Source organism: Dromiciops gliroides, chromosome 4 (assembly GCF_019393635.1).
Source record: "Dromiciops gliroides isolate mDroGli1 chromosome 4, mDroGli1.pri, whole genome shotgun sequence".
In the NCBI taxonomy this organism is placed as follows: domain Eukaryota; kingdom Metazoa; phylum Chordata; class Mammalia; order Microbiotheria; family Microbiotheriidae; genus Dromiciops; species Dromiciops gliroides.
The window spans coordinates 13,138,058-13,164,662 of NC_057864.1; the positions used below are offsets into that span (position 1 = coordinate 13,138,058).

The 26,605-nt window shown below is 39.1% G+C and overlaps 1 protein-coding gene across 1 annotated transcript in view; it reads right to left on the reverse strand.

Moving 5' to 3' along the window:
• Window positions 1–13,591: 13,591 nt before the first annotated feature.
• The window catches only part of LEPR (leptin receptor), a 97,763-nt gene continuing 84,749 nt past the window's right edge, over window positions 13,592–26,605 (reverse strand). The window contains 7 exon segments of the mRNA XM_044005126.1: window positions 13,592–15,186; window positions 15,188–15,255; window positions 15,258–15,336; window positions 15,338–15,390; window positions 15,393–15,984; window positions 25,206–25,281; window positions 25,984–26,089. Coding sequence (XP_043861061.1) covers window positions 15,160–15,186; window positions 15,188–15,255; window positions 15,258–15,336; window positions 15,338–15,390; window positions 15,393–15,984; window positions 25,206–25,281; window positions 25,984–26,089 — 1,001 coding nt within the window. The 3' untranslated portion in view covers window positions 13,592–15,159.

Here is a 26,605-nt window from a genome sequence, read left to right on the forward strand (position 1 = left end):
GAAGCCAGATCATAGAGGGATCTGGAATGAGTAGGTGGAAAGGAAGTGAATTCACCAGGCTTCCCTCAAGGAGGTTAGCTGAGAATGGGAGGAGAAACAGAGAATTACTGCTAGCTGGAATGGGGGATACTTGGAACTGTCTGTAGACAGCGGGAAGGAATGAGAAATTGAGGACTGTCTGAAGACAAAAGAGAGTGGTGACAATAGAGGGGACCATCTTCTGGAGAAGATGGGAAGAAATGCAATCAAGGATGCTCATAGGTGTTTGTCTTGGCAAGGACAAGAGCACCCCTTCATGCAGACAGGGCTGAAGAAGGACATAGTGGGGGAAAATTTCTGATAGTTGTGAGAAGTGTAACCTAGAGAACTAAGGATTGGTGGGAAAGTTGCTCAGCCAGAATATGTCAGAGGCAAGAATTGAACCCAGGTCTTTTGGTTCTTGGACTCACTCTCTCTCCATGATGCAACACCTAATATGTGTTTGTTGAATGAATATATGAATTTCTTTCCTACTTTTCTCTAGCTGCCTCCTTCAAATATTGCATAGGCACCCACTTTTTCACACCAATGTAGACCAATCCTGATTCAAATAGCAGAAAGGAGGACATGAATGTAGTTTAAGCCAGAGGTTCTTAAACTTTTTCCACTCATGACCCCTTTTTGCCCAAGAAATGTTTGCACAACCACAGGAGATAGGTATGAATCAAGATATTACTGCCTAGTGTTTCACAAAGCCTGCCCATTCAGTTACTCATCCCCACAATTGAAGGGAGCCTTTGTTTTAGGCCTACACAACTGAATGCAGGGAAAGGAGATGGGGGGGGGGGGCTTGCCATTTATTCATTACAAGCACAGTCTAGGAATTGCTAAGTAATGCAAGAGCCACAGAATGGCTGAGTGCTCTCACAACAACCCACCAACCAATTGGCTTTACACACAAAAGACTAGACTCTACCATTACAGTGGAATAATTTACAATGCTGTGCATCAAATCAAGCAAGCTACTTCAGTCCCCAGGGCTGGTTTTGGTATCTGTGGACTGACTTCAGATTCTAATCTTGTCTTCACATTAAGGAGTCCCCAGTGAAATAAACATCATTTATAAAGTGAATATGAAGAGTACTTGGCCAGCCCCAGATGGGAGATAGCCATTGCTTAAAACTTAAAGCACAGTCATCAGTCAATAAGTATTTATTATGCATCTTCTGTGTGTCCTGCTGGGCACTATGCTAATTGCTAGGGACTCAGAGACAAAAGTGAAACAATTCCAGACCTCTGGGAGCTGATATTCAAGGTGTAGATATGCATAAGTAAGAATGGGATGATTGAGAACTTCCAGCAATTAACACTCACCTTACATTTATTTATTCCTCTTCTAACTCTGCTTACTGAGCTTTACCACCCAAGCCTGAGATGCCCTCTCACTTTGGATCAACCTTCTGGTGGGTGGGTGGGGCAGCCTGCTTTATCCCACTAGAGACTCCATTTGGGGCTCTATTTTATGTGTGTGTTTTTTTCCTTCTTCAGAGTATAAGCTCCTTGAGAGCAAGGACTGTCTTTCTTTTTGCTTCTATTTATATTCCCAGGGCTTAGCACAGTGCCTGATACATAGTAAGTGCCCAATAAATGTGTTTTTCTAGATGTGTATGTAATGCTTGACTGATAGAGGATCAATTGTATGGAATTCTCTTCTCATTGGTGGAGACTGATTATCAGTACCCTGAGTCTGTGGGAGGGTGGAATTGGTAACATGCTAGGGAGAAAAATGTTCTGGGCTACTCTGGTTTCCAGGTTTGAGAGGGAAGATGGACCATTCCAAACTCTCTTAGAATTCCTGAAGGGAAAGAAAGACTGTGTGATGAAATAATGGATTTAGCAGATACTCAAACACCCACCTGGAGATTAATCTAAACTGATTGAATCAAGTGAGAGTGATTGACTGCTGATTAGCCTACTTCCAAGTTAACTTGATTGTAAGCACACCTGGCTAGTCCTTAATGGTTTTGGAGGATACCAACCAATCAGCCTTGAAGCAGTGTGTAAGGACCCGCCTCTGTTCCAGACCTATAAACAGCTTCCGCAATCAGTTTGCTAAAGAGTTCCTGATTAAAACAGGGTCCTGGAGGAGGACTTGAAGAAGAACCCAACCAGGCTGGAACTCTATGCCAGATAGGACTTTTCTTAATTTTCTGAACTCCATGTTAATACCTGTATGCTTTAATAAATGTTTAATGCCCAAAGACTGGTGCTGAATCTTCTAATTTAAGGCAATCACACAATATAGATTTTAAACATCACAACTGGGAAGAAGAATATACATTTATACACATATACATATATATACATATATATATCTATATCTATCTATCTATATCTACAGATATAGATAGATAGATAGATAGATAGATAAATAGATAGATAGATAGATAGATAGAAATGTGTGTATATGTGTTGGCAGTCTCTATCATGTTCATATCCCCAGCTTGCAACACAAGAGACTTTGGGGAATTTCCCCTTGGGTGAGATCCAAGACTCTGAATTGAGCCAGTTATCTTACTCAGAACAGTACAGTTTGGGCAGCTAGGTGGCGCAGTGGATCAAGCACCAGCCCTGGATTCCGAAGGACCTGAGTTAAAATCTGATCTCAGACACTTGACACTGATTAGCTGTGTGACCCTGGGCAAGTCACTTAACCCTCATTGCCCTCCAAAAAACAAACAAACAAACAAAAACAGTAGAGTTCATTCACTCTGTATGGTCTAGTCTGTATTCTTCTATGTCTACTTTCTTTGATTTATGTTTCACTTTCACTTGTATGCATGGATTCACTTGTTATTTGTTACATGGATTCATTGTGGACGGTGGCATGTAGTGGGAAGAGAGTCAAACCTTGGATATAGAGTTTGGGGTCCTCATTTTCCACTGATTAGGAGTTTAGCTTGAACCTAACAGTTATTTCCCCTGATTAACTCTATTTCAGAGAGCAAATCGATACCATGCCAGCCCAGTGTCCTGTCTCTGTGAGGCCAGGAGAGTAACTGGACCTCCTGTTTCACTTTGTGGTAGAAATCAGTCTCTCTTGGAGAAGGGTTAGAGGAGGAGACGAGAGGTCATTTTTCTTGCCTCCCTGTGAGCATATCTAGACAGATCCATGTGGGTGTACATAACCTATGCAGACCAAAAAAAAATTTAAAAACACCCTAAACCCAGCACACCCACACACCCCCCTTACACATACAAAAACTTGACCTTACATAGTATGCTAGCTATATAGTGGTTTTCTCAGCCAATTCCCTCATTTTGCAGGACTAGAATGGATAGGCCTCTGACCTCAGAGTTAAAAAGTCCTAGATTTGAATCCTGCTTGTGACCCTGGGCTAGTAACTTAACCTCCTTATTTATCAAAATGAGAATTGAACTTGAAGGCCTCTAATTCTTCCCTTCTAGCTGTAAATCTGATACTAAGAGGCCTTGAGGTGTTAAACAATTATGCCAAAAAGTGTTTTGACTTCAGAGTCAATTCTTTTTCTCCTCCTTAATCCTGCACTGTCACTGCTCACCTCTCTTCCCACTAGGAAAGATGACGTTTTTAGATACAGACCACCAGAGACCTGCCCTTCAATTGACCTTTATTGTTGGGATATTTTTCAGTTGTATGTGACTCTTTAGGAGCCCATTTGGGGTATTCCTGGCAAAGGCACTGGAGTGATTTGCCATTTCCTTCTCCAGCTCATTTTACAGATGAGAAAGCTGAGACAAGGGGCAGAGCCAAGATGGCAGAGGAAAGGCTGTGACTCCCCTTGCTCTCAACAAACCCATCCACGTACTCTAAAAATAATGCCATAAGACATTTCCTGAGTGTGGCATAAACCCACAAAAGAACAGTGAGACTATTTTTCAGCCAGAGAGAAAACGGAGACAAACAGGGTTAAGTGACTTGTCCAGGATCACACAGCTAGTAAGTGTCTGAGACCAGATTTGAACTCAGGTCCTCCTGAATCCAGGGCCGGTGCTTGATCCACTGCGCCACCTAGCCGCCCCCCTGTTGTTTATTTTTTTAATGATGATTACAGGAGTATCACAAGGTGGTTGTTGTTATTCAGTTGTTCAGATCCTTCATGATCCCATTTGGGGTTTTCTTGGCAAAGATACTGGAGTGGATTGTCATTTCCTTCTCCAGTTGCAGACCCCAAATAATGCTCTGTCCTATTCAGCCATCTACTAGGACACTAGAATTAAGAAAGTTTCAACATGTTGCCTTTTGCCATGCTGCCATGTACTTCCCCTCCCTTCCCCTCCTTCCCTCTACCCTCTACTTTTCATTCTCTTATTCAGGGAATGATAATCCAATCAATATTGCCATTATTACTGGGAATATTGGGAGCATTTACCATCTACCATCCTTTGGCTCTACACCCAATCTCCTTGACTACTTAGACCAAAGTTTCTTGTCCCGACCACTATGCCCTTATTAGAATGCAAATTCCTTGTGGGCAGATATTGTTGTACTTTTATATTTGTGTTCCCAGTGCTTGGCAGCTAGTAAGGGCTTACCTGAATGTTTGTTGATTATAACACAAAGGTCAAACTCAGAAATGTGGGTTAGCATGGAGTGCTAGCCAGTTTGGGGTGGTGGGGGGGGGTCAGTGAGGAAGGTCATGAAAAACAATATGATGTTTTACTTGATTTCTACTCTGGACTCTTCCAGGAAATGGATGCATAACTGTGCCTAAATCAGTCACCTCCCTGGGCCTCAGTTTTCTTACTAGTAAAGTAGAAAGTTGACAAAATGGATGTCTAAGGTTTGTAGCTCCAAGAGTCTATAATCTATGAAATGTCCTGAGTAGAGCTAACACATGATCCTTGGAAAATATGAACTGTAGAATCTCAAGGTCAGAAGGAATATTGGACTAGAAGTCTATCTAGGCTCCCCATATCTGATAATGAGTATAAACCATAAGTAGTCATCTCAACTTTGATGAAAGACTTCTATTGAATCAGAAGAAGCTTAGAAATTATTTTTTTTCAAACTTCCTCATTTACAGATAGGGGAACTGAGGCCCAAAGGGTTCAAATCAAATTACTCCAGATCACACATAGTACAGAAAGTACCAGAGTTGGGATTTGAACCAAGGTACATTAACCTGACTCCAATCCTACACTTAAAGCATAGTGCCTGACATCTAGTAGACTCAATAAATATGTATTAATTGATTGATTAACTGGTCTACTAGTCACTTCCTGACTTGTTTATCTTCTCTTGTTTCAATATCCTTTGTTCTTGGTCCTTCAAGGAATAGATGCCCTCCCTGGGCACCAGAGGGTAGTAGAATGGGAAGTAAAGTAGAATTTGGAAAACCAAGACTGAGATTCCAAATCTTCTCCTTTACTATGTGTGAAAGTTGGTAAGCCATTCCAGCTCTCAATGAAACTTGGTTTCCGTATCTCCCCAAAAAGAACATTGAACCAGATAATCACTATGCTCACTTCTACTTGTTGAAATCCCTCCTTTTCCCTCAATACCTAGTTCAGATTCCCCTTCCTCCATGATGCCCCCATCTCTGATCTCTCATGCCTTTCTAACGACTCCTAGTAGAATTGTAGAGGAGAATGTTTACCTGGGGTCATAAAGACCTAAGTAGAAATCCTGCCTCCATCACTTCCTGACCATGAAAAATTCATTGAACCTCTGTCTCAGTTCCTGATCTGTAAACTGGAAATAATAGAAGCACCTACCACCTGGGGTTGTTGTGAGGATCACATATGTAAAGAGCTTTCCTAATATCAAACTGTAATATAAAGGCTTACTTTTATTATCACTATACATTTATCATATCTTTTGTTGTCTTTATTTGTATACATGCCTTATTCCCCTATTATATAGTTATTTTCCTAGTACTGGGGCTTGAACTGTGATACTTTTCAGCTTGTATCTTCAGCATTACTAAATGGTTATTTAACTCAATTTATTATTGAAGCATCAGAAGCTAATACTGAAACTGCAGAACTGTAGACCATGTTGGTTTCACATAGGTACAAGTGTAGTTTGTCTATTTTAGGCATTGAATGCTAGGATCAGGAAATTATCACTTATTTTTTATGTACAGGGAGCCACTTAAGGTTTCTGAGTAATGAATGACAATAAAAGTTTAGTTTCTTAGGAATATTTTTTGTGTGGATGCTGAGTTATACTGGATTCTTTCAGGAAGACCAGTTGGGAAGCTATCAATTTAGTCTAAATAAGAAGTCATGAGAGACTGAATAATAGGGTATGTAATGTGAATGGAAAGAATCAGAATACAAGATCATGCATTTAGAGCTAGAAGGGTCTTTGGAGGCCAGTGAGTTCAACCCTATCATTTCACAGGTGAAGAAACTGAGGCAGAAAGATGTGACTTGACCAGAGACACACAACTAATAAGTGTCTGAGACTCGATTTGAATTTGTCTTCTTCAATCCAAGTCTAGTAACTGACCCACTGTCACATCAGGTTGCCTATGATCTATGGGAGATGTTGTCTAAGTAGAATCAAAAGAATTTGGGGAGCCAAGATGGTGGAGAAAAGGCAGTGACTTTCCTGATCTCTCCCCAAAACCCCTCCAAATACCTTCAAATAATGCCATAGGACAATTTTTGGAGCAACAGAACCCACAAAAAGATAGGGTGAAATAATTTTCCAGCCAAAGACAACTTAGAAGGTTAGCAGGAAAGATTTGTTGTACCCAGGTGAGACTGGAACACAGCTGAGCACAGGCCATACCAGCATAGACCCAACCCCAGCACAGCCACAATCCCAGCAAAATAGTAGCAGACCTCAAGAGCCTCTGAATCAATAGCAGCAGCAGCAACTGCTTCTGGAACTAAGCCCACAGACAGAAAGGGGGTTGAACAATTGGACAAAAGGAGATTACAGGGATCTCTTTGCTAGCACTGAGACAGGGCTCTATTGTTTTACCCATACTTAGATGCAGGTCACAGCCTTGGGTGGAGGTCTCAGCTTGGTGGGGGGTGAGGGGGGAAGTACAAGGACACAAGAGCTTGCAGCCACAGTTGAATTGGACTCTATTCATAGTTCCAGAGCAGAAAAGCAGGCCTGTGTTGCTTGCAGACCAGAGCACAGGCCAAGAATATGTTTACTATTGTAAACATACCTCTCCTTAAATCATACGACCTTGGAAGAACTAAAAACTTACAAATTCCCAGAAGTTTCTCTGAAAACTGTTGCACAAACCCCCTGAAGCTTGGGACAGTGTACCCTCCACCCTGGAAGCAGTTCCCCACTTTAATAAGAGTTAAAAGTCAAGAAATAGGCTGGGAAATCAGCAAACAAAAAAAATGCTGATCCTAGAAAGTTTCTATGGTGACAAGGAAAATCAAAATACATCCTCAGAAGAAGATAACAAAGTCAAAGCTCCTACATGCAAAGCTTCAAAAAAATATGAATTGGTCTCAGGCCATAGAAGTGCTCATAAGGACTTTGAAATAAAGTAAGAGAGGCAGAGGAAAAAATGGAAAGAAAATGAGAGTGATGCAAGAAAAATCATGAAAAAAGTCAACAGCTTGGTAAAGGAGACACAAAAATACTGAAGAAAAAACACCTTAAACAAGAGACTAGACCAAATGGAAAAGTAGGTATGAAAGCTCTCTGAAGAAAATAACTCCTTAAAAGTTAGGATTGAGCAAATGGAAGCTAATGACTTTTGTGAGAAATCAAGAGACAATAAAGCAAAACCAAAAGAATGAAAAAACAAAACAAAACAAATTAAAAAAAAAACAATGGCAATATGAAATATCTAGTTGGAAAAACAATTGACTTGGAAAATAGATCCAGAAGAGAAACTTGAAAGTTATTGGACTAAAAAAAGGAATAGGAAAAAAAGAAAATTATTGGACCACCTGAAATCCATGATCAAAAAAAGAGCCTAGACATCATCTTCCAAGAAATTGTCAGGGAAAATTGTCCTGATATTCTAGACCCAGAAATTAAAATAGAAATTGAAAGAACCTACTGAACATCTCCTGAAAGAGATCCTAAAATGAAAACTCCAAGGAATATTATAGCCAAATTCCAGAGGTCCCAGGTCAAGGGAAAACATTGCAAGCAGCCAGAAAGAAACAACCCAAGTATTGTGGAGCCACAATAAGGATAACATAAGATTTAGCAGCTTCTACATTAAAGAATCAGAGGGCTTAGAATCTGATAATCTGGAGGGCAAAGGAGCTGGGACTACAACCAAGAACAACCTACCTAGAAAAACTGAGTATAATTTTTCAGGGGAAAAATAGGAATTCAATGAGAGGACTTTTAGGCATTCTTGATGAAAAGACCTGAGCTGAATAGAAAATTCAATTTTCAAATACAATTTTCAATACAATTTGAAAATTAAATAGGAAAAATAAATCATAAGGGATATTAGTAGGTTAAACTGCTTACATTCCAACATGGGAAGATGATACTTATAACTCATAAGAATTTTCTCATTATTAGGGCAGGTGGATGGAGTATTTTTAGACAGAGGACACAGGTGTGAGTTGAATATGAAGGAATGATATCTTTAAAAATAAAACTAAGAGGTGAGAGAGGAATGCACTAGAGAAAGGAAAAGGGAGAGGTGGAATGGGGTAAAGTATCTCACATAAAAGAAGCAAGAAAAAGCTTATACCGTGGAAGTGAAATTGGAGGAGGTGGCTCTGGAGTGAGTGAACCTTACTCACATCAGATTGGCTCATAGAGGAATAACATACACATTCAACTGGATATAGTAAGCTATCTTACCCTGAAGGAAAGGAGAGGGGAAGGGCATAAAGTGGGGGGGAGGTGATAGAAGGGAGGACAGATTAGGGGAGAGTTCAGTCAGAAGCAAAACATCTTTGGGGAGGGAAAGGGTGAAGAGAGATAGAGAATAGAATAAATGACATGACGAGGGAGTAGCATGGAGGGAAATTCAGTTAGGCAATAGCAACTGTAAAAAAAAAATTTTAAGCATGTTTGTCTGATAAAAGTCCTCATTTCTCAAACACATAGAGAACTGAGTCAAATTTAGTAAAATAAGAGCCATTCCCCAGTTAATAAATGATTAAAAGATAAGAAAAGTTTTCATATGAAATAATGAAAGCTATGAATAGCCATATGAAAAAAATGTTCTAACTCACTATCGATTAGAAAGATGTAAGTCAGAACAATTCTGGGCACTACCTCATACCTATTGGATTGGATAATAGGAAAGCAGAAAAAAATGCCAAATATTGTAGGGGATATGGGGAAAATGAGACATACTGCACCATTGGTGGAGTTGTAAAACTGAGTCAAACATTTTACAGAGCAATTTGGAACTATAACCAAAGGGCTATAAAACCTTGCATACTCTTTGACCTAGTGATATCACTACTATGTCAGTATCCAAAAAGAGATGAAAAACAAAGAGTTAAATGACCTATATGTACAAAAGTTATTTATGGCAGCCCTTTTCTGGTGCAAAGAATTCAAAATTGAGGAGATACCCATCAATTGAGGAATGGCTGAAGAAATTGTGGGATGGGATTATGATGGAACACTATTGTTCTGTAAGAAATGATGAGTAGGATGCTCTCAGAAAAACCTGGAAAGATTTACATGAGCTGATGTAAAGTAAAATATACTATATACAAAGTAATGACAATATTGTAAGATGATCAGCTGTGAATGACTTGGCTATTTTCAGCAATGTAATGATCCAAGACAACTGTAAAGAATTTATGAAAAACGGAATCCATCTCCAAATAAAGAACTGATGGTGTCTGAATACAGATTGAAGCTTATTTTTTAGTTTCTTTTTCTTAAGGTTTTTTGTCTGTTTTCTTTCACAACCTGAAATGTTTTGTATGACTATACATGTATAACTTATATTGAATTGCTTGTGTTCTTGGTGGGGGAGGGGGAAGGGAGGAAGGAAGAGAATTTGGAACACAAAGTTTTAAAAATTGATGTAAAATTGTTTTTACATATAATTAGCGGGAAATAAAATTCTAAACTTAAAAGCATCAGGATTTGGCAACTAATTGAATGACTAGTACTCTTTTTTGGTGTTTTCTTGGTTTTGGTTGAACTTGCTTTTGTGAACTTGGCTTCATTAGGATGTCATACCCTTCCAACCCCCATGAATATAATCCATTCCTTCCTCACCTCTGCCTCTCACATTCCTGAACTTCCTTCAAGCCTTAGTTCAAGTGTCCCTCCATACCCAGAACCTTTCCAGATCCTCCCAGTCATAAATGCTTCCACTTAACCCCACTCCTGATGTATGTCTCATCACTGGACTCTGGAGGAGAGACTAAGTGACTAGAGCTTAGGTTAAATCAGAAGAAGTTTCTCCTGTGAGAAGAAAAACAAAAAATTACCAGATTACAAGACAGACATATGGAGGAATCAAGGGACTATTAAAGTTTAGATTGACCAACTAGATATCAGGACAGAGACACAATAATTAAGGGGAGATAACATTCTATAGCAATAAAGTCAATTAGGCATGGCTACTACCTGACCAGAGCTAGGAGACAGAGATAATTGACAAGGTCAGGAGCATCATTGTTTTTTAAAATCCCCCTCAATTCTCAGGAATATGACAAGCCTCCAAGTTTCCCCCAAAGGGAACATTCCCATTTTCAAGTGGACACCCCATCTATCCCCTGTAAAAGCTTTTGCCTTTCTTCTGTTCTGGGAGGAGAATGTTTCTGAATCCTCTTCCCCAGGATTGAAGTCTTTGACTTACCACTGAGTCACTTTCTCTAGCACCAAATAATTCTAATTGGACTGTATGCAAGAGTGTAATTCTTTACTGAGGAATGCCTAAGAACCACCACTTTCTCTCCCACGGCAGAAAGGCTAGTGACTTTGCACAGCCCTGCCTCACTTAAATTCAATTCAGTGCAAGTCATGACATCACCTCCTGACTTCATGGTCCTCTTTGGAATGAAGACCAAGCAACCCACCTTCAATTTATCTGTCATATCCCACCCAGTAGAAAGTAAATAAGCTCCGTAGAGGCATGGACTTCTTCCCTTTGGATACTCCATATCTAACACTGTGTGTGATACACAGCCAGCACAATAAAGATCTGGTAAATATTGGAAATGACACATAGAAGTGGGACTTTTGTGCAGATCGTTAGTTTTGTGCAGATTGATAGTCTTTCTAATCCATCTCTCCCATTTCAGTCCATCCACTATGCAATTGTCAAACTTATCTTCCTAAAGTTCAGGTCTGACCTGGCCACTACCTTATTTAGTAAATTTCAGTGCCTCCTTATCACCTCAAAGATCTGATCTAAAACTCTGTCTTTTAAAACCCTTCCCAACCTGCCTCTCCTTCTTTTTCATTCTTATATCTTATTCCCTTCCATGTACTCTTTGAAGCAGTGAATGACCCTCTTGCTGTTATTGGAACAAGGTACTCCATCTTGTTTCCTAGGGCATCTTCTCTGGCCATCCACCATGCTGAGAACTCTCCCTCTTCATCTCTACCTTCTGGGTTCTCTGGTGTCCTGCAAACCTTAACGAAAGTCCTACCTTCTTTTTTTAAAAAAGCCTTCCCTCATCCTTGTTAATGTGTGTTCCTTGCCTCTGTTGTTTGTCTCCAACGTGCACTTTATATAGCTTGGTTGTATGTAGTCATTTGCATGATGGCTCAGTCACTAGATTGTGGGCTCCTTGAGAATAAGAACTTTGTCACCCCTTTTTTATATCTCTAGCTCTTAACACAAACTCTATCACAGGTTAGGCATTTAATAAATGCTTGCTGACTTGTTAAACTATCACTTCTTTGAAATGGAGCAATGTAGGATCTCCCTAGAGAAGGTCCTCTCAGATTTCTTTGACTCCAGAGAGCCCTCCTCTTCCATTCTCAGGGACTAATCATCCAATGACGAATCACCCCCAAATGGTTGTAAGTCTCAGAAAAGCCTCCCACCCAGCCTGGCAGTGAGGAGGAACAACTAGTACCAGGGCTATTCTGGGGATATCACAAAAAGGTCTCCTGGCTATGGCCATGTGAGAGAAGTTGGACTCCACAGTCTCATAAGTCATGGCCACTGCCCTGGAAGCATCCACCAGAGAAAGTGGCTGTGGCCTTATTTATCCTTAATTATAGTGTTTTTCCATATGTAATGTATGTATGTATGTGACAGAATAATAGAATTTGGGGAATAGTGGTGACCTCATAGGACATCTAGTTCTTTCCATACCTAAACAAGCTTTCCTTCTGCAAAATATCCAATGAGTGCTTCTCCAGCCCAGGCCTCCAGTGAGTGTGAGCCCACCAGAGAGGGCCTAGAGGCACCATAGAGCACTGGAAACAACACAATACCTGCAATTTGAGCCCAGATCCTCTCACTTCCAACAGTAGATCAGGGATCATGGAGAACACAAAGACCAAACAGCACCTTGATTGTTGAATTCACCCTTTTACCCATTTGTGGAAATAGTTTTATTGGACCAGCAGGAGAGTTTTCCTTTGCTTTCAGCATGAAGATAAACATGGCATGCCTTATTCAAATATAAATTCACATGGCTGTAGGGCTAAAGAAGGAGGGACTATTCCATAATGTCTCAGCTGTTAACATATCCAGAGCTTGTGAATTGTGACACTCCTTTAGGGGAGTTTTGGTTCCAAATTCTGACTAGATATTTTAAAAGGCTGAACACAATTGAGTGATCCATCATTAAAAGGTTGTGGGAGAAACCATCCTATCTCCTATATTTCTTTCATATTCTTGATTACATAGCTCTATTCAAAACATATATTTTGAATTGAATGATGATCGATTAATGGAAACTCTCATACAAGGGATACATGCCTTTTGAAAAGAGAAAAATAATAGCACACAATCTTTTTTGATGTCTCTTCCTGTAGCTGATGCCATAAAACCACTCCACCATGAGCACCAGATGCATTTTATGTTGCCAGTGGATTAATGTGGGCATCTTACTCTTGTAGACAGTAACAATAGTCAATGGAGTCTGGGAAATCCTCATCCATGTTCCCGACAATTGCTATATTGAGAAACAGTCCCAAACACCATAGATTTAAGGCTAAAAAGGAGCTTGAGACATCAACCTGTCTAAACCCCAAATTTTACAGATAAAGAAACTAAAGACCATGGAGGGAAAATAACTTGGCTAAAGCCACACAGGCAATTAGTGGAAGAGAAGGGATCTAAGCAAAAATCCTCTGACTCTGGGTGCAGAAGTCTTTCCTTTGTACCTGCCAGATATCTGAGCATCAAGTGTCTGGCACATAGCACACAATCAATAAATATTTGTTTTCTGACTAATTGGTCAAATATCATGATTGTGGGGGTAGTCGTTGAGCTCCAGGAGCCTTGCCATTACCTCTAGCTAAGCATTCCTAGGAAATGGTGCCCTACTCACACTGTTCTACCTTGTGCAAGACCCTGCCTTGGTTTCTCATGATACAAAACTACATCTATTGCCAGAACCCTCTTCCTCTTGGAGACAAAGAAGAAAATTTGGCAGGGTATAGAGACAGGTGAAAAGATTTCAGAGGAGCCCAAAGGCTTCCCAATTAATCAGTCAATAGCTTTCTTCAAATGAGCCATTTTCTGTCCATCTTGGTATGTTTATTTCTTGATTTTACATGCCATGTCATAGATTCCAAGTTTTTCTTTATATCATCGATTAACATGATTCCTAGAACCATGCCCATGAAATGATTTTTCATGCAGCCTCTGGTACTGTACCATATTCAAATGGGCAATCAAGAAACATTTTCTGATGGTAGAAAAAGAAATCTGGGCTATTTGTTGGCTAAGTGGCCTCAGACAGATCACTTCATCTCTCTGGGCCTCAGTGTCCTCTTCTGTAAAAATGGGGGTCAGCCTTAGATGATCTCTCAAGTCTTCATATTTCACAGCTTGAAATTATCTAACCTAATTAACTTTTGGTTAGAATACAAAGGATCATTCTGGGAACTGGAAAAGTCCTTAAAGATCATTCATTTGATTCCTTCATTTTGCAGACTTGACCAAAAACACATAAGGAGTTGATGACTTAGTCAAGTCTGGAGCACAGACTCATGACTTCCATCCATGCTCTCTCCACTACATAATATTCATGGAAAAGATGAAAAACATTAAGTGACTTGTTCAAGTTTTTGCGATGAATAAGCAATGCAAACCTAAGTCTGCTGTGTTCAGTACTCAAGCAATGTCTGCAACTCTAGAAAATAGCATACAGTTTAAAACAGCAAGCTGGAAATGATTATGCATTGATTCCTTTGCCAAAGCATTCTGTACATAGAATCATAAGATCATAGATTAAGAGTTACAAGGGACTTCAGGCCCTCTTGTTCTCCATTGGGAAAACCTAAGGCCTGGGGAGGTTAAATAACTTGTTTGTGGTTACACAGGTAACCAGATTTAGTCAACCTAGATCCTCAGACTCCAAAGCCAGTGCTTGCTTCCCTAGGTAGGACAAGGAAGGTCTAAATGTGGTGGGGGAGGGGAAATTTTGTGGAACTATCAAAAAGTGTTTTCCAATAGTGTCATTCTAGTAAGTAGTATCATTCTACTGTACTAGAGGATTTGAACCTAGGTCCTCTGATTCCAGAGTCCTTTTTCACTCTATTGTACTTTTTGTTTAGTGCCTTCCACTTCGGACTTTTAATTTAGTAGGTGAATACTTTCAAGTATAGAAACCCTTGAGTTTTTCTTTCTTCCTCTTCTCAAAAGATCTTGAAATTTATTACACATTTATCGTCAAATCTGGGAACATTACAATCTCTAAAGTGGCAAAGTTGTAGGTGACCCAAAAAGCAATGGTGGGATCGAGTGTGAGTATGCTGCAGAATCTATCTGCATGCAAGAAGGCACATAAATAAATTCATGCAGGAAATGCATATTTAGAAAATGAGGTGGACCAATCAAGCAAGCAAAGAGGGTTGCACTGGTGCTGCTGCAATCTAAACAGACCAAGAGGACTCCTCTAGCATGTTGATGAGATCCTCTAAGGAAGCGCATTGGAGAACATGGGCAACAATCCTACAAAATGCCAAAGAGTAGCATGACTTGGGGTCCATACAGGTAAATGTCCATCTCCACAATGATAAGGTCACTGATCTGGTGAAACCAACATTTCCGAGCAGGTTGGGCTCAAGTATAATGATGTTTACACGGTTAGGTCACATATTATATTTTTCTGTTATCTTCTGTGTTTTGGCAGAACAGGTCTGAAATTGTGGCATGTAAGAAACAAATGTCTTCTAACAGAGGCTCCCAAGTTAAGGTTTGTTTCTCCAAAGGGACTTAAGCCTGAACAACTGTCCTGAAGCACTCCTACATCTGTTGAATAAGCTGTGGGCAGGAAGGGGACACATTACGCCTGAGGTTTCGGTCAAAAAATGTCATTTTCCTTCTTGGTTGTTGAAGTAATCCCTAAATAATACACAGGCCTCTGGGCACTGTTCTCTTCAGGGAAGTTTTTGTCTTGATCTGAGAGTTCAGAAAAACCATCGGAGAATGGGAAATGGGATGGTCTAGTGTTTGGATGTTGATCTGATAATATCAAAATGGCCTGGGTCTCTATCTCCCATGAACTACTGGAAAAAGACCCTTTTAACAGGGAATTTTTTATTGATAAACATCTGCCGAAGGAGCTGTTTAGACTCTTTTGCTGGTTATCTACTGTATTCATCTTAGGGTTATTCATAAGTATAGCATATTTCACAGATTGTTTGCTCTGCTCACAGACTGGCTTGTTGCCACCACTCTTGGCGAGATTGTTGCTGGTGATGTGGTCACCAGAACCAGCAGAATCCTCCTCAGGCTCTGGGTCACAAAAGGAGAGTCCAAGATCTGGTAGCATATTCTCCTCTCCACTTTTCCATGGTCTTTCCACAGTGAGAGCTTCTGAAACTGTCTCAGGCTCCAGAAGAAAAGGACCAAATGCGACTGCTCTTGTGCACTTGATAAAAAGGTGCTCAAAAGTTTCAGGCTAAAGAAAAGATACATTTTTTTATGGTCATCAATGATTTTGGAATTTTCTTGCATACTAAATCCTTCTTTAAGATGGATAGATATAAGGATCAATGAAGAAGAAAAAGAGGGGGATTTCAAATCGATCATGGACAGTTGTGAGGGTAGGACATACCAGAAACAGATAACATGGAAATGTTGTCTCTTGTATAGAATTACCAGGATTTATTAGAATGTATTGGATTATCCTCAAAACTAATTGTATGAATCATAAAACTAACAATTTTCCAAAATGACCTAGGGCCAATGCAGATTAACAATGGGAAATAACAATTTTACAAGAAGGGAGGGAAAAGAAATGGTAAAGAAAAGTATGTATAAGACTTAATCTATCCCATGAGAAACCACTAACTTTGTCTTTGTAGGCCCAACACTTAGCATAATATCTCACACATAAAAGGAACTTAATAAATGCTTACTGAATTGGATTGGGTTGGGTTGGGTTGGATTGAGTTGGATTGGGCTAGCTCAAGTTGGATAACCCAGCATACTGTACAAACAGAAAATTAACATGGTTTTCAGCAAATATGATATTGGTGAGATAGAGCATAGATGTATAAATAAGCAATTACTGATTTTCTTATGAAAAACTTAATTTACAAATACATACTATGTGGCATGTGGAATGAAGACAAATAAAACACAAGACATCAAGCACAACAAATGGATTTTGTTTATCACAGCAAATCAAATGGATATTACATCACAACAGAAATCCTGCCAAAAAAGTGGAAAATCAGAAAATTGTATGAAAGACTCATTTTGATGGCAACTGGGAATTGCTATATGATTCAAGAGTATGTGAAAACTAGAAAGCATTGTGGATACATACACACTTTTAAAAATTAACATAGGTTGCTTATATGGCTTAGAAAACACATACAATGTCACTATGACACACTATAGCAATGGAAATGGCAACTTTCCAATGTATTTTTCCCTGTGAATTTACATTCAACTGTTTGATTGATCAATAGATGAACTACTTAAAGTGATATCAGATACATCATATACATATATACACATGTATATATGTATGTATATATGTCTATTAAATCCATTTGACTATTAAGTCAAAGAAATTACTGCTTTAAAACAGATTATATAAATATATGGAGTACACTGTGTATAGATTCTGCTTATAGAGATATGATTATGGTAAGCTAAGAACATCCCTGTGAACACATTTTTTCTGTCACCCTTTAAACATGACATACACAGAGAGAAATCCATCATCAAGCTTCTCATCTTCCTGGCCGACACTTCCTGTGATCGTTTGTGAAATATTCGGGGCCTTCATTTGCTCACTGGGTTGTTTGGTCAGCTTCTTCCTAAGATTTCTGCTTTCATGCATTAAATTGTCTTAAGATTAGCATGCAGATAGGAATTATATCCCTAAAATGGCTGGAATATACATCCCCATTAGCATTCAAGTGGTATTTATATTCCATTCTTGCAGAGAGATCATTTATTCATAGAAGCCCTTAAGTTGTTTGCTGATCCCTGTCATCATATACAATACTTCCAAGCTCATCTACATTGTACCAATGATTTATTACACTATTTCATGCCTTTCCAAAGTTTTAAACTAATAATTAATTGGCCAGACCCAGTATTCTCTAACAATCTTTAAATATACCAACATCATTTACTTAATTTTTAGGACGTTTCATTTTCCCCATAAAAATAATAGAGTATAAGCCTCTGGAGGCCAGGATCTAATTTGTTTTTGAATTAGTGACTCCAGCTTTTGGGTCAATATCTGCTACATAGTAGGTGCTTAACAACAGATTTTTGAAAAAAAGAAATTTAATAATGTATATTAGTATTCTATATACATGTGAGCCCTATACACTAAACCATTTGATCATTTAGTCATTCATTTGGTTTCGGCATTTTATAACATTTCAATAAGTAGACCCAAGGCCTTTAAAAATAGTTTTAGCCCATTATCCCTGGATAATTTCTTCATTTGTTTCTACATTGGTACCCTGAGTATTTAGTGTCCATGCTTCACTTGGTCCCAGGATCCAATGGAAAACAGCCCTTCAAGACCATCTAATTCAACCCTTCCATTAAACTTGAGGACCAGAGAGACCGTGACTTGTGCAAGCTCACATGGCTGTTAAGTGACAGGTGGAATTTGAACCTAGGTCCTATCACTCTAAATTCAGGCCCCTGCTCTACTCCACTGCTGTGGTCCATAATTTGAGTGTCCCCAGGAAGTCTGTTGATGTTCAGTGAAAGAGAAGAGTCTATTGGCAGGAAGCTAAAGAAGTCAACTTTTTCAAGGAAGCTTATTTTATCCTTGTACTCCAGAGTTTAGCACAGTGCTTGGCACACAGTAGGTAGCTAACAAATGGTCGTTGAATTGGTATGATTTAAATTACAAAAGAAAAACTTGGGTTCACATGTTTTTGCTTGATTGGGATTAAGTGTGTGTGTGTGTGTGTGTGTGTGTGCATGCATATCTCTATAAGGTTGTCAATCCAGTGATTATTTTATTTTACTAAACAGAAGCTTTGATGGGGAAAAAAGGCTAGGTACCACCTTGGACAGTTCTAATGTATCATACTTCACCTGGATCTCTGTTCACTTTCCCTTGAATGGAAAAAATATAGATTCACAATATCCAGCACAGAATTAATGTCCAATCACTGTTTGTGGACTGATTTCTTTACTTATTATGGGGAAAGGGAGAGTGGGGGTTATGAGAATTTAAGAAGTATAGTACAAAACAAAAAGACTAAACCTGAAACAAAAGCTACACTTTGGATAAGTGGGGCTAGGCTGTGTCACACAGACATTTTGCTGTTGACTGGAATTTTAACTAGCATTTATTAAACTCCTACTAAGTACTGAGCACTGTGTGAGGTTCCAGGGATTCAAAGACAAAAAAAAATAGTGCTTTCCCTCAGGGGGCTTACATTCTATTAGTTTTCACTGGAGTCCACCCAAATTTCTGCTTTCACTCTGAACTCGAAGTTATATACTCTATAAGAATGCTAGAAACCCCAGTTTCAACTATATTCTTGTGTAGACAAAACCTGAGAGCCACCTTGTCTTTGTCTAAAAGAACCTGTTTTAAAATGGGCTATTTTTCTTTGCGAGACTAAGATAAGGGTTTTTTTTGGAACAGTTACAAGCACATTTTCTTGTTACATTTCAGAGAGCAAAACTGCTTTGAGAGCAACTGAAATTTCTAGTTTCATCTGGTATTTAGACATATGCAGATATGTCATCTAGAATATTTAAGAGATATTTGATAATAACACTGACATGTGATGCTTTCCTAATTGACAGTCATTCAAATATAACATCCACACAGTTAAACCCAAGTCTGAATTAGCAGAAAATAAGTTTTTTTCCTTCTTGCAAAGAAAACCTGACCAAACTTTGACCACATTTTCTGCTTCTATCTTACTTTGTAACCCCCATGTGCTTACATGATCATTTAATTTTGAACCATGAAGCACATGTATGATTTGTAAATATAGAACTGCTTCCCTTCTTCTGAATGAAAATAACAAGCATCTTCTAACAGGTTTTTTAAGAAAGGCTGGGGAACTGGCCCAAAGGGTTCAGCTGGTAGTAGCCAAGATTAGACTTCAAAGAACGTCCACTCTCTGATAAAATAAAAGAAAAATGAAAAGAAAAAAAAATTCACTCAGATTAGAACTGGCCATGTGATCTTGCTGCTGAAATGTCATCACTTCAAAAGCCTGAAGCTTTCAAATATTTACCCTATTTATTACTTATGGCTTCTGGGATATATGGTCTAATAGGTTTCTAGAAGGGTCCAGGTTCCCTCTTTTATAAGGGAAAAGTATTTAGATGCAGGCAAGAAGGTCCCACTTATTTAAATGCCTTCTTAGCTCATCTAAGGACAGAAGTGGTGTAAACACTATATACCCTACTGAGTCTGCCAACTCACATAAATATGCTAAGGAAAAAAATGTGAAGGATAGACACCCATAAATGGAAAAAGGAGGAGGAAATGGGCAATAAAGGAGTAGCAAAAGAAAAAAAGAATTGAAGGTAAAATGCTTAAAAAGCATTTGCTGTGGATTTAATATATACCTAGCACTGAACTACAAATATAAAATAGAAATAGTACCTTCCCTTGACTAGCTTATATCCTAATAGTAAAATAAAGCATTAGAAAAAAGTAAAAGGGCTGAAAAGTATCATGAAGAACGTGAGAAGGCAGGAGGTTAATAAATTAATGTAGGGCTTAAAGAGTCTTTAAATTTTTTTTTTTGGTTGGGCAATGAGGGTTAAGCGACTTGCCCAAGGTCACACAGCTAGTAAGTATCAAGCGTCTGAGGCCAGATTTTAACTCAGGCCCTCCTGACTCCAGGGCCGGTGCTCTATCCACTGCTCCACCTAGCTGCCCCTAAATTTTCCTAAATGAATTTTTGCATGTTGGATTTTCTTAAAATAAACCATACAAATAACTATTATTAAAAACATAACCAGGGGCGGCTAGGTGGCCCAGTGGATGGAGCGCCGGCCCTGGAGTCAGGAGTGCCTGAGTTCGGATCTGGCCTTAGACACTTGACACTTGCTGGCTGTGTGACCCTGGGCAAGTCACTTGACCCCAATTGCCTCACTAAAAAAAAAAAAAACAAAAAAAACAAAAAAAAAACATAACCTATGACCACTCAAGATGAGCACTTGAAATCCTGTCCCCTCTGCTTTTCTTTCTTTAATTATTCCTCCCAATTGCCAATTAATGGCATTAAATAGGAAAATATAAGCTTCTCAACATCAGGGAGTAATGCTTGTTTAGTCTTTGCCTGTGTGTGTGTGTGGGGGGGATTGGGACTGGCATATTCTAAGCATGGACACATTAGCTTGCTGAACTGAATTGGTGTCACTCACTTTTTCTTCCAGACCAACTAGACTAGCCTGTCCTTAAAAGTGAAACTTGGAGAATTAGGGTGAAAAGGGCAGGCTAGTCCAACCCTCTCATTTTATAGATAGGAAAATGGGGCTCAAAGAGACACTTGCCCAGTGTCATGCTATTAGTAAGTAACTGGAACAGTATTTAAATTTAGATCCTCCTCACTCTATGTCCAGTGCTCTTGTCACACAGCTAGGCTACTACATCTCTTGCCTCACTACATTTGCCTAAGCCTTTTCCCATATCTGGAATAGACTGCTTTCTCAGTCCCACCTCTCCACATTTTTGTCTTCCTTCCAGCCTCTACTCAAGAGATATTCCCTCCAGTAAGTCCTTCCTGTGTACTCCCTCTCCCTCTCCCTCTCCCTCCCTCCCTCTCTCTCTCTCTCTCTCTCTCTCTCTCTCTCTCCCCCCCCTTGTCCTCCATCTAAATGTATTTATGTACAGGTGGGGTGACCTCCCTGGTAGACTACAAAGCTCCTTGAGGGAAAGAGTTCAGTTGCTATTAAGATTTTGGATTCCTTGCACATAGCACTTGGATAAAAGTACTGACTGGAATGAAAATGATATACATTTGGAGATGAATGATTGTATTTTGCTGTGGTCATGTCCTTACAACATGGATTCACAAGTGCCTGCAGAAAGGAGTGCCCTAAATAGCAAATGCTTTTGGCCATTATTGCCAATCTGGTTGGCAATTAATCTTTTCAGGAACATAAAGTGATATGCCCTTTCCCCAAAGTGACCAAATTTTACTGTTTGAGAGATCAGAAAAGCAGATGATTGATATTCCTGATCAGATTATAATATTTTTAATAAACAGATAGAAGTTAGTGTTTCATTAGTTTTTTAACTTAGCTTGGTACTTGCTCCACAATGTCCCCCATACCTCTTCTCTCTCCCTCTTACCCTCCTTTCTCTCTCTCTCTCTCTCTCTCTCTCTCTCTCTCTCTCTCTCTCTCTCTCTCTCTCTCTCTCCTCCCCTCTTCTTTCTTTATTCCCCTCTCTCCCTCTCTATCTCTTTCTCTGTCTCTCCTCTCTCTTTTTCTTCCGTTCTCCTTCTCTGTCTTTCTCTGTTGCTGTCTCTAACCCCTTCGGTTCCCATCCCACCCATATCTCTCTGCATCTGTGTCTGTCTGTCTTTCTATGGGGTGTTTTTCTTTCTTTTCCCCCACCCCCTTCATTTTTGCCTTTTAAGAGTCCCTACCTTCCTTCATATGCTTGAATCTAGTGCGATTTTCTGCACATGCCATTTTCTTTACCTGCCTACTTCCCCACCACCACCCTCACCAAAGTTGCCAGGACTTCATCAAAATTCATTAATTTTGCATATTTGTTTATATGAATACATAATGTTTCTCTCTGTACAAAATATGTTCCCTGAGAGCAGGGGCTACTTTGTATTTTTTTTATTTGTCTGACACCTGACACATAGTAGGAGATTAATAAATGAGGAGGTAAGCATTTTGCTTTCTTTTCCAGCATATAAAATGTTAATTTCACAACTGAATGAATGTATATTTCAGCATTATCTGATTAATCAATCCATAATGCCTAGAAGAGTATGAAGAGATGAAGGAAATTCCTGTCTGGCAGCCAGGTGGTCCAGTGGAGAAGTTGTTCACTCAAAGTCAAAAGATCTGACTTCTAATTCAGACTCAGACACTTAGTGGCCATGTGATCTTGCTGCCAAAATTTCATCACTTATAAAGGGCATCATAATAGCACCTTCCAGGGGCAGCTAGGTGGCTAAGTGGATAAAGCACCAGCCCTGGATTCAGGAGGGCCTGAGTTCAAATTTTGCCTCAGACACTTGACATTTACTAGCTGTGTGACCCTGGACAAGTCACTTAACCCTCAGTGCCCCACCAAAAAAAATTGTTTGGGGGCAACTAGGTGTCCCAGTGCATAAAACACCTGCCCTGGATTCAGGAGGACCTGAGTTTAAATCCAACCTCAGATACTTGATTCTCACTAGCTGTGTGACCCTGGGCAAGTCACTTAACCCTCATTGCCCTGAAAAAAAATAATAGCACCTTCCTCACAGAGTTGTTGTGAGGATTCAATGAAATAATAAATGTTAAGCACTAGATAAATGCTAGCTATTATTGTTGTTGTTGCCTTTTCTATTCTCGCCACAGAAACTCATATTTGTAAAACTCATTGAATCGCAGAAATCAGCCTGAAAACTAATTGATAACCACTCCCTCTGAGCACTTAAGGACTAAACATTGCCACAATTATAATGACTAAATATTGTCACATCAACATTAAATTATAACTTGTCTGTTCTCCATATAATTTCTGTAATATTATTTGTTATATTCCTACTCACTGTGTTCCTCAGAGATCAAGAAACAAGAGAGATAATGAGTGGCACATCTCCCATGAGAAACTAGGCCTCTCATGAGACAAGTGTGAAGGTTATTACTATGGAGTAATATGCTTTTTTTTTTTGTGAGGCAATTGGGGTTAAGTGACTTGCCCAGGGTCACACAGCTAGTAAGTGTCTGAGGCCGGATTTGAACTCAGGTACTCCTGAGGAGTAATATGCTTTTTAAAAACTATTAGCAAGACTTCCCTTTAGACTTGAGACTGGAAGGATAAGTGAATAATTCCACTTTCTTTTCTATTGTACATATTTTAGTTTCACAACTGAATGAATGTATTTTGAGGATTATCTAATTAATCAATAAGCACTTCTTTGGTCTCTACTAGGATCAAATGAGTTAATATGTATGTTAATATGTAAAAATGCCAGCTGTTATAATTGCTAATACTATCATCACCATCATTATTACTATGTGCTAGGCACTGAGGATACAAAGACAAACAAAAAGTAACCCAGTCCTTGCCCTCAAGGAGCTTACCTTCTATCTTCTAAGAAAGTACTAGGTAAAACAGCATTTGGACTTTCCCATTTGGGTAATTAATTAAATGATTTTCATAAAAGTATTACCCCTATTTTGAGCATGATGATGGAGAAGCAAAGGCAAGAAAGTTATGATCATTCTTCAGCTTTTAGGACAAATAAGTTATTGTGTAACAGCCTAATGAAGGAAAGAGAAGAAAGAAAAGAAATGGTGAACAATGACATAGTAGCTTGAAGAGAACAAAGCTTTTTGGAGAAGTAGAGACTTCTCCTGGGCTTTGAAGGATGTTAAGTATTTGGAGAGGTGGAAAGGAATAGGAATAGAATTTCAGAAATGGGAACGAGAAGCAGGCAGGTACAGGCATGCTTTGAGCAGGGAACAGTAAGCAAGCCAACCCAACTGGAGTAGAGAGCTATTGTTAGGGGGTGTTGGGAGATAATGCTGGAGAGCTAAGGTCAAAGTCACATAGATAGGGCCTTGAGTGTCAGACTAAGAGTTTAAGCTTCAGTCTACATTTAAATTGGAGCCACTGAAGACTTTTGGTCAGGTCAGTAAAATGAAAAGAGTGGTACTTTTGGAATATATATGGATGGTAAGTGAAATAGTCAGTTGTGCAGAAGTCTGTGTTCCACACTAACATATGAATACATGATTACTTTTTTTTGCTTTTACAGCAAGATGTTTTGAAATCATGTAGTCACAACTCCAGGTATTACTACTCTCCTGTCTGTCTATCTATCTATCTAATCTATCTGCTTTCCTGTCATTCTATCCATCATCTGTCAGTCTACCTGTATGCCTGTCAGTCTATGTATGTATGTATCTATGTATCAACATACCTGTCCCATGGGGATATTCTGCAAAGTAATGGTACTTGAATAAATATCTTTAACTTTATAAGAAAATATTATATGAATAAATACAAATTATTTTCATGATAACTAATTGACTGTATATTGGATGCTTCACATCATGCTAATGATTTTATATTTCTGGATGCTGTTCCCAAGGGCAGGATCACCTGAGTGATATTTAAGCTGATTTAAACAATTGTGGAGATAATGATGGTGAGAGGATCAAACATTTGCTCACAGAGATTTCCATAGAATTTCTACTGTAGAAATTGAAGGAAATAGATATAGGACTCATCATTCTACTGTCTAATTGATTCCCTGCTGTGACATGGAATTGAGATGTCTTGTCAGATGTCATCAGCTAAAAATACCTAGAGAAATTGGTTTCTTGCCTACTTGAAATTCCTATATCTGAAGACCTACTATAGGATCATCTTGGATTAAGGGAAATTTCAAATAAAATTAGAAATTTAAAGACTAGAGGATTAATGAGAATGGAAGCCAATAAGAACAATTTTTGCTTTGAAATTAAGACAGAAAAAGAGACCTTGTGAAAGTTTACTCCTTGTGCCCAGGAACAATTCTTTGGGTTTGGAACATCTTCCCAAAATAGCTTCTTCATTCTGAAAGAGAGATTTAAAAGTCCATTGATTTGATCTAACTACAAAAGCATGTGGAAAAATATGAACAACCAAAGCAGGAACTAAACTACTGGGCCTCCTGCTCTGATCTTGGGGGTAAAAATATCACGACTCTGAAATGACATGTTCACTTTGGGGTGATCATAGAAAGAAGCCCACTTTAGTTCCCCATGCCACTGGATTCAAGTTACTGTAAATGAAGAACATGCAAATCTCATGAAGGCCTAAAAAGTGAGTTTTCAAAATAATTCCACTTGAAGCATTGGTCTGGAAGGTTATATCTGTTCCAGCACATGCTTTCATGGAAAGCATGGCAATGGCATGAAAAGAAGCTTTCAAATGCCAAGCTCCACCTGTTTCCAGGAGAGCAGGGGTTTAGTTCAGGTTTGGAATGTGCAGGATGCTTTCCAAGGTCCTAGCCACCCAGTACAAGGAGCAATGACAACTTGGGAACTCTGGAGGGCATTCAGGCCTGCTTGGCCACCAGACCAGCCATGGAGCTCATGTAGTTTGGAGTGAGCAACACTGGCCTTTGTACACACAATCATCTGACAGAGTAGCAGAACTGATCTCTCAGAATCTTCATGAGGGTCAAATAAGATTGATGTAGTTAAAGCCCTGGGCCATTATGAAGCTTCTCAGTAAAATATGGATGAGAACAATGCCCCACCTACAGTGCCATACCTTTGATGTGATATTAACAGGGTTCCAAGCAATAAGACTGAAGAGAAAATAATTATAGGGATGATCACATAGAGACCTGGATCATTCTCCTGCTTCATGGTCTCTTCTGAAAAGAAATTCAATTCACATAGTTCAGAACCCTGAAGGAATGGCTATGATTGTCTGTACCAAAAAGGCAGCAGCCATTGGTTGTCATATTTCAGCCCAATGTCGTTACAACTTTCAAAATATGAATGCCAAAATAAATGAGAAACAAAAGGTTTGATACTTATACTAATAAGTAAGTGTTATCTATTTCATAAGACCCCTGAGGGTAGGGACTTTTCTTTCACTTTTTGTTGGTATCCCCAGTGCCCCTAGCACAGTAGGTACCTAATAACTACTTGGTGATTTATAGATTAATTGAAGACTATCTGCTCGGTTTTTTCTTTACATCCCAGTAATAATTACAGTCACTGGTATGTGGTAAGCATTTCATAAATGCTCAATGATTAACTGACTTCCAAGTTATAGAGGGACTGCAGCTGGTGGTGAAGGGAAGTATCTACACCAAATGAAATCATAGATCTTTGAAGTACTGCTAAGATAAATGTTTCCTTTTGCCTTGCTAGCCTTTCAGATT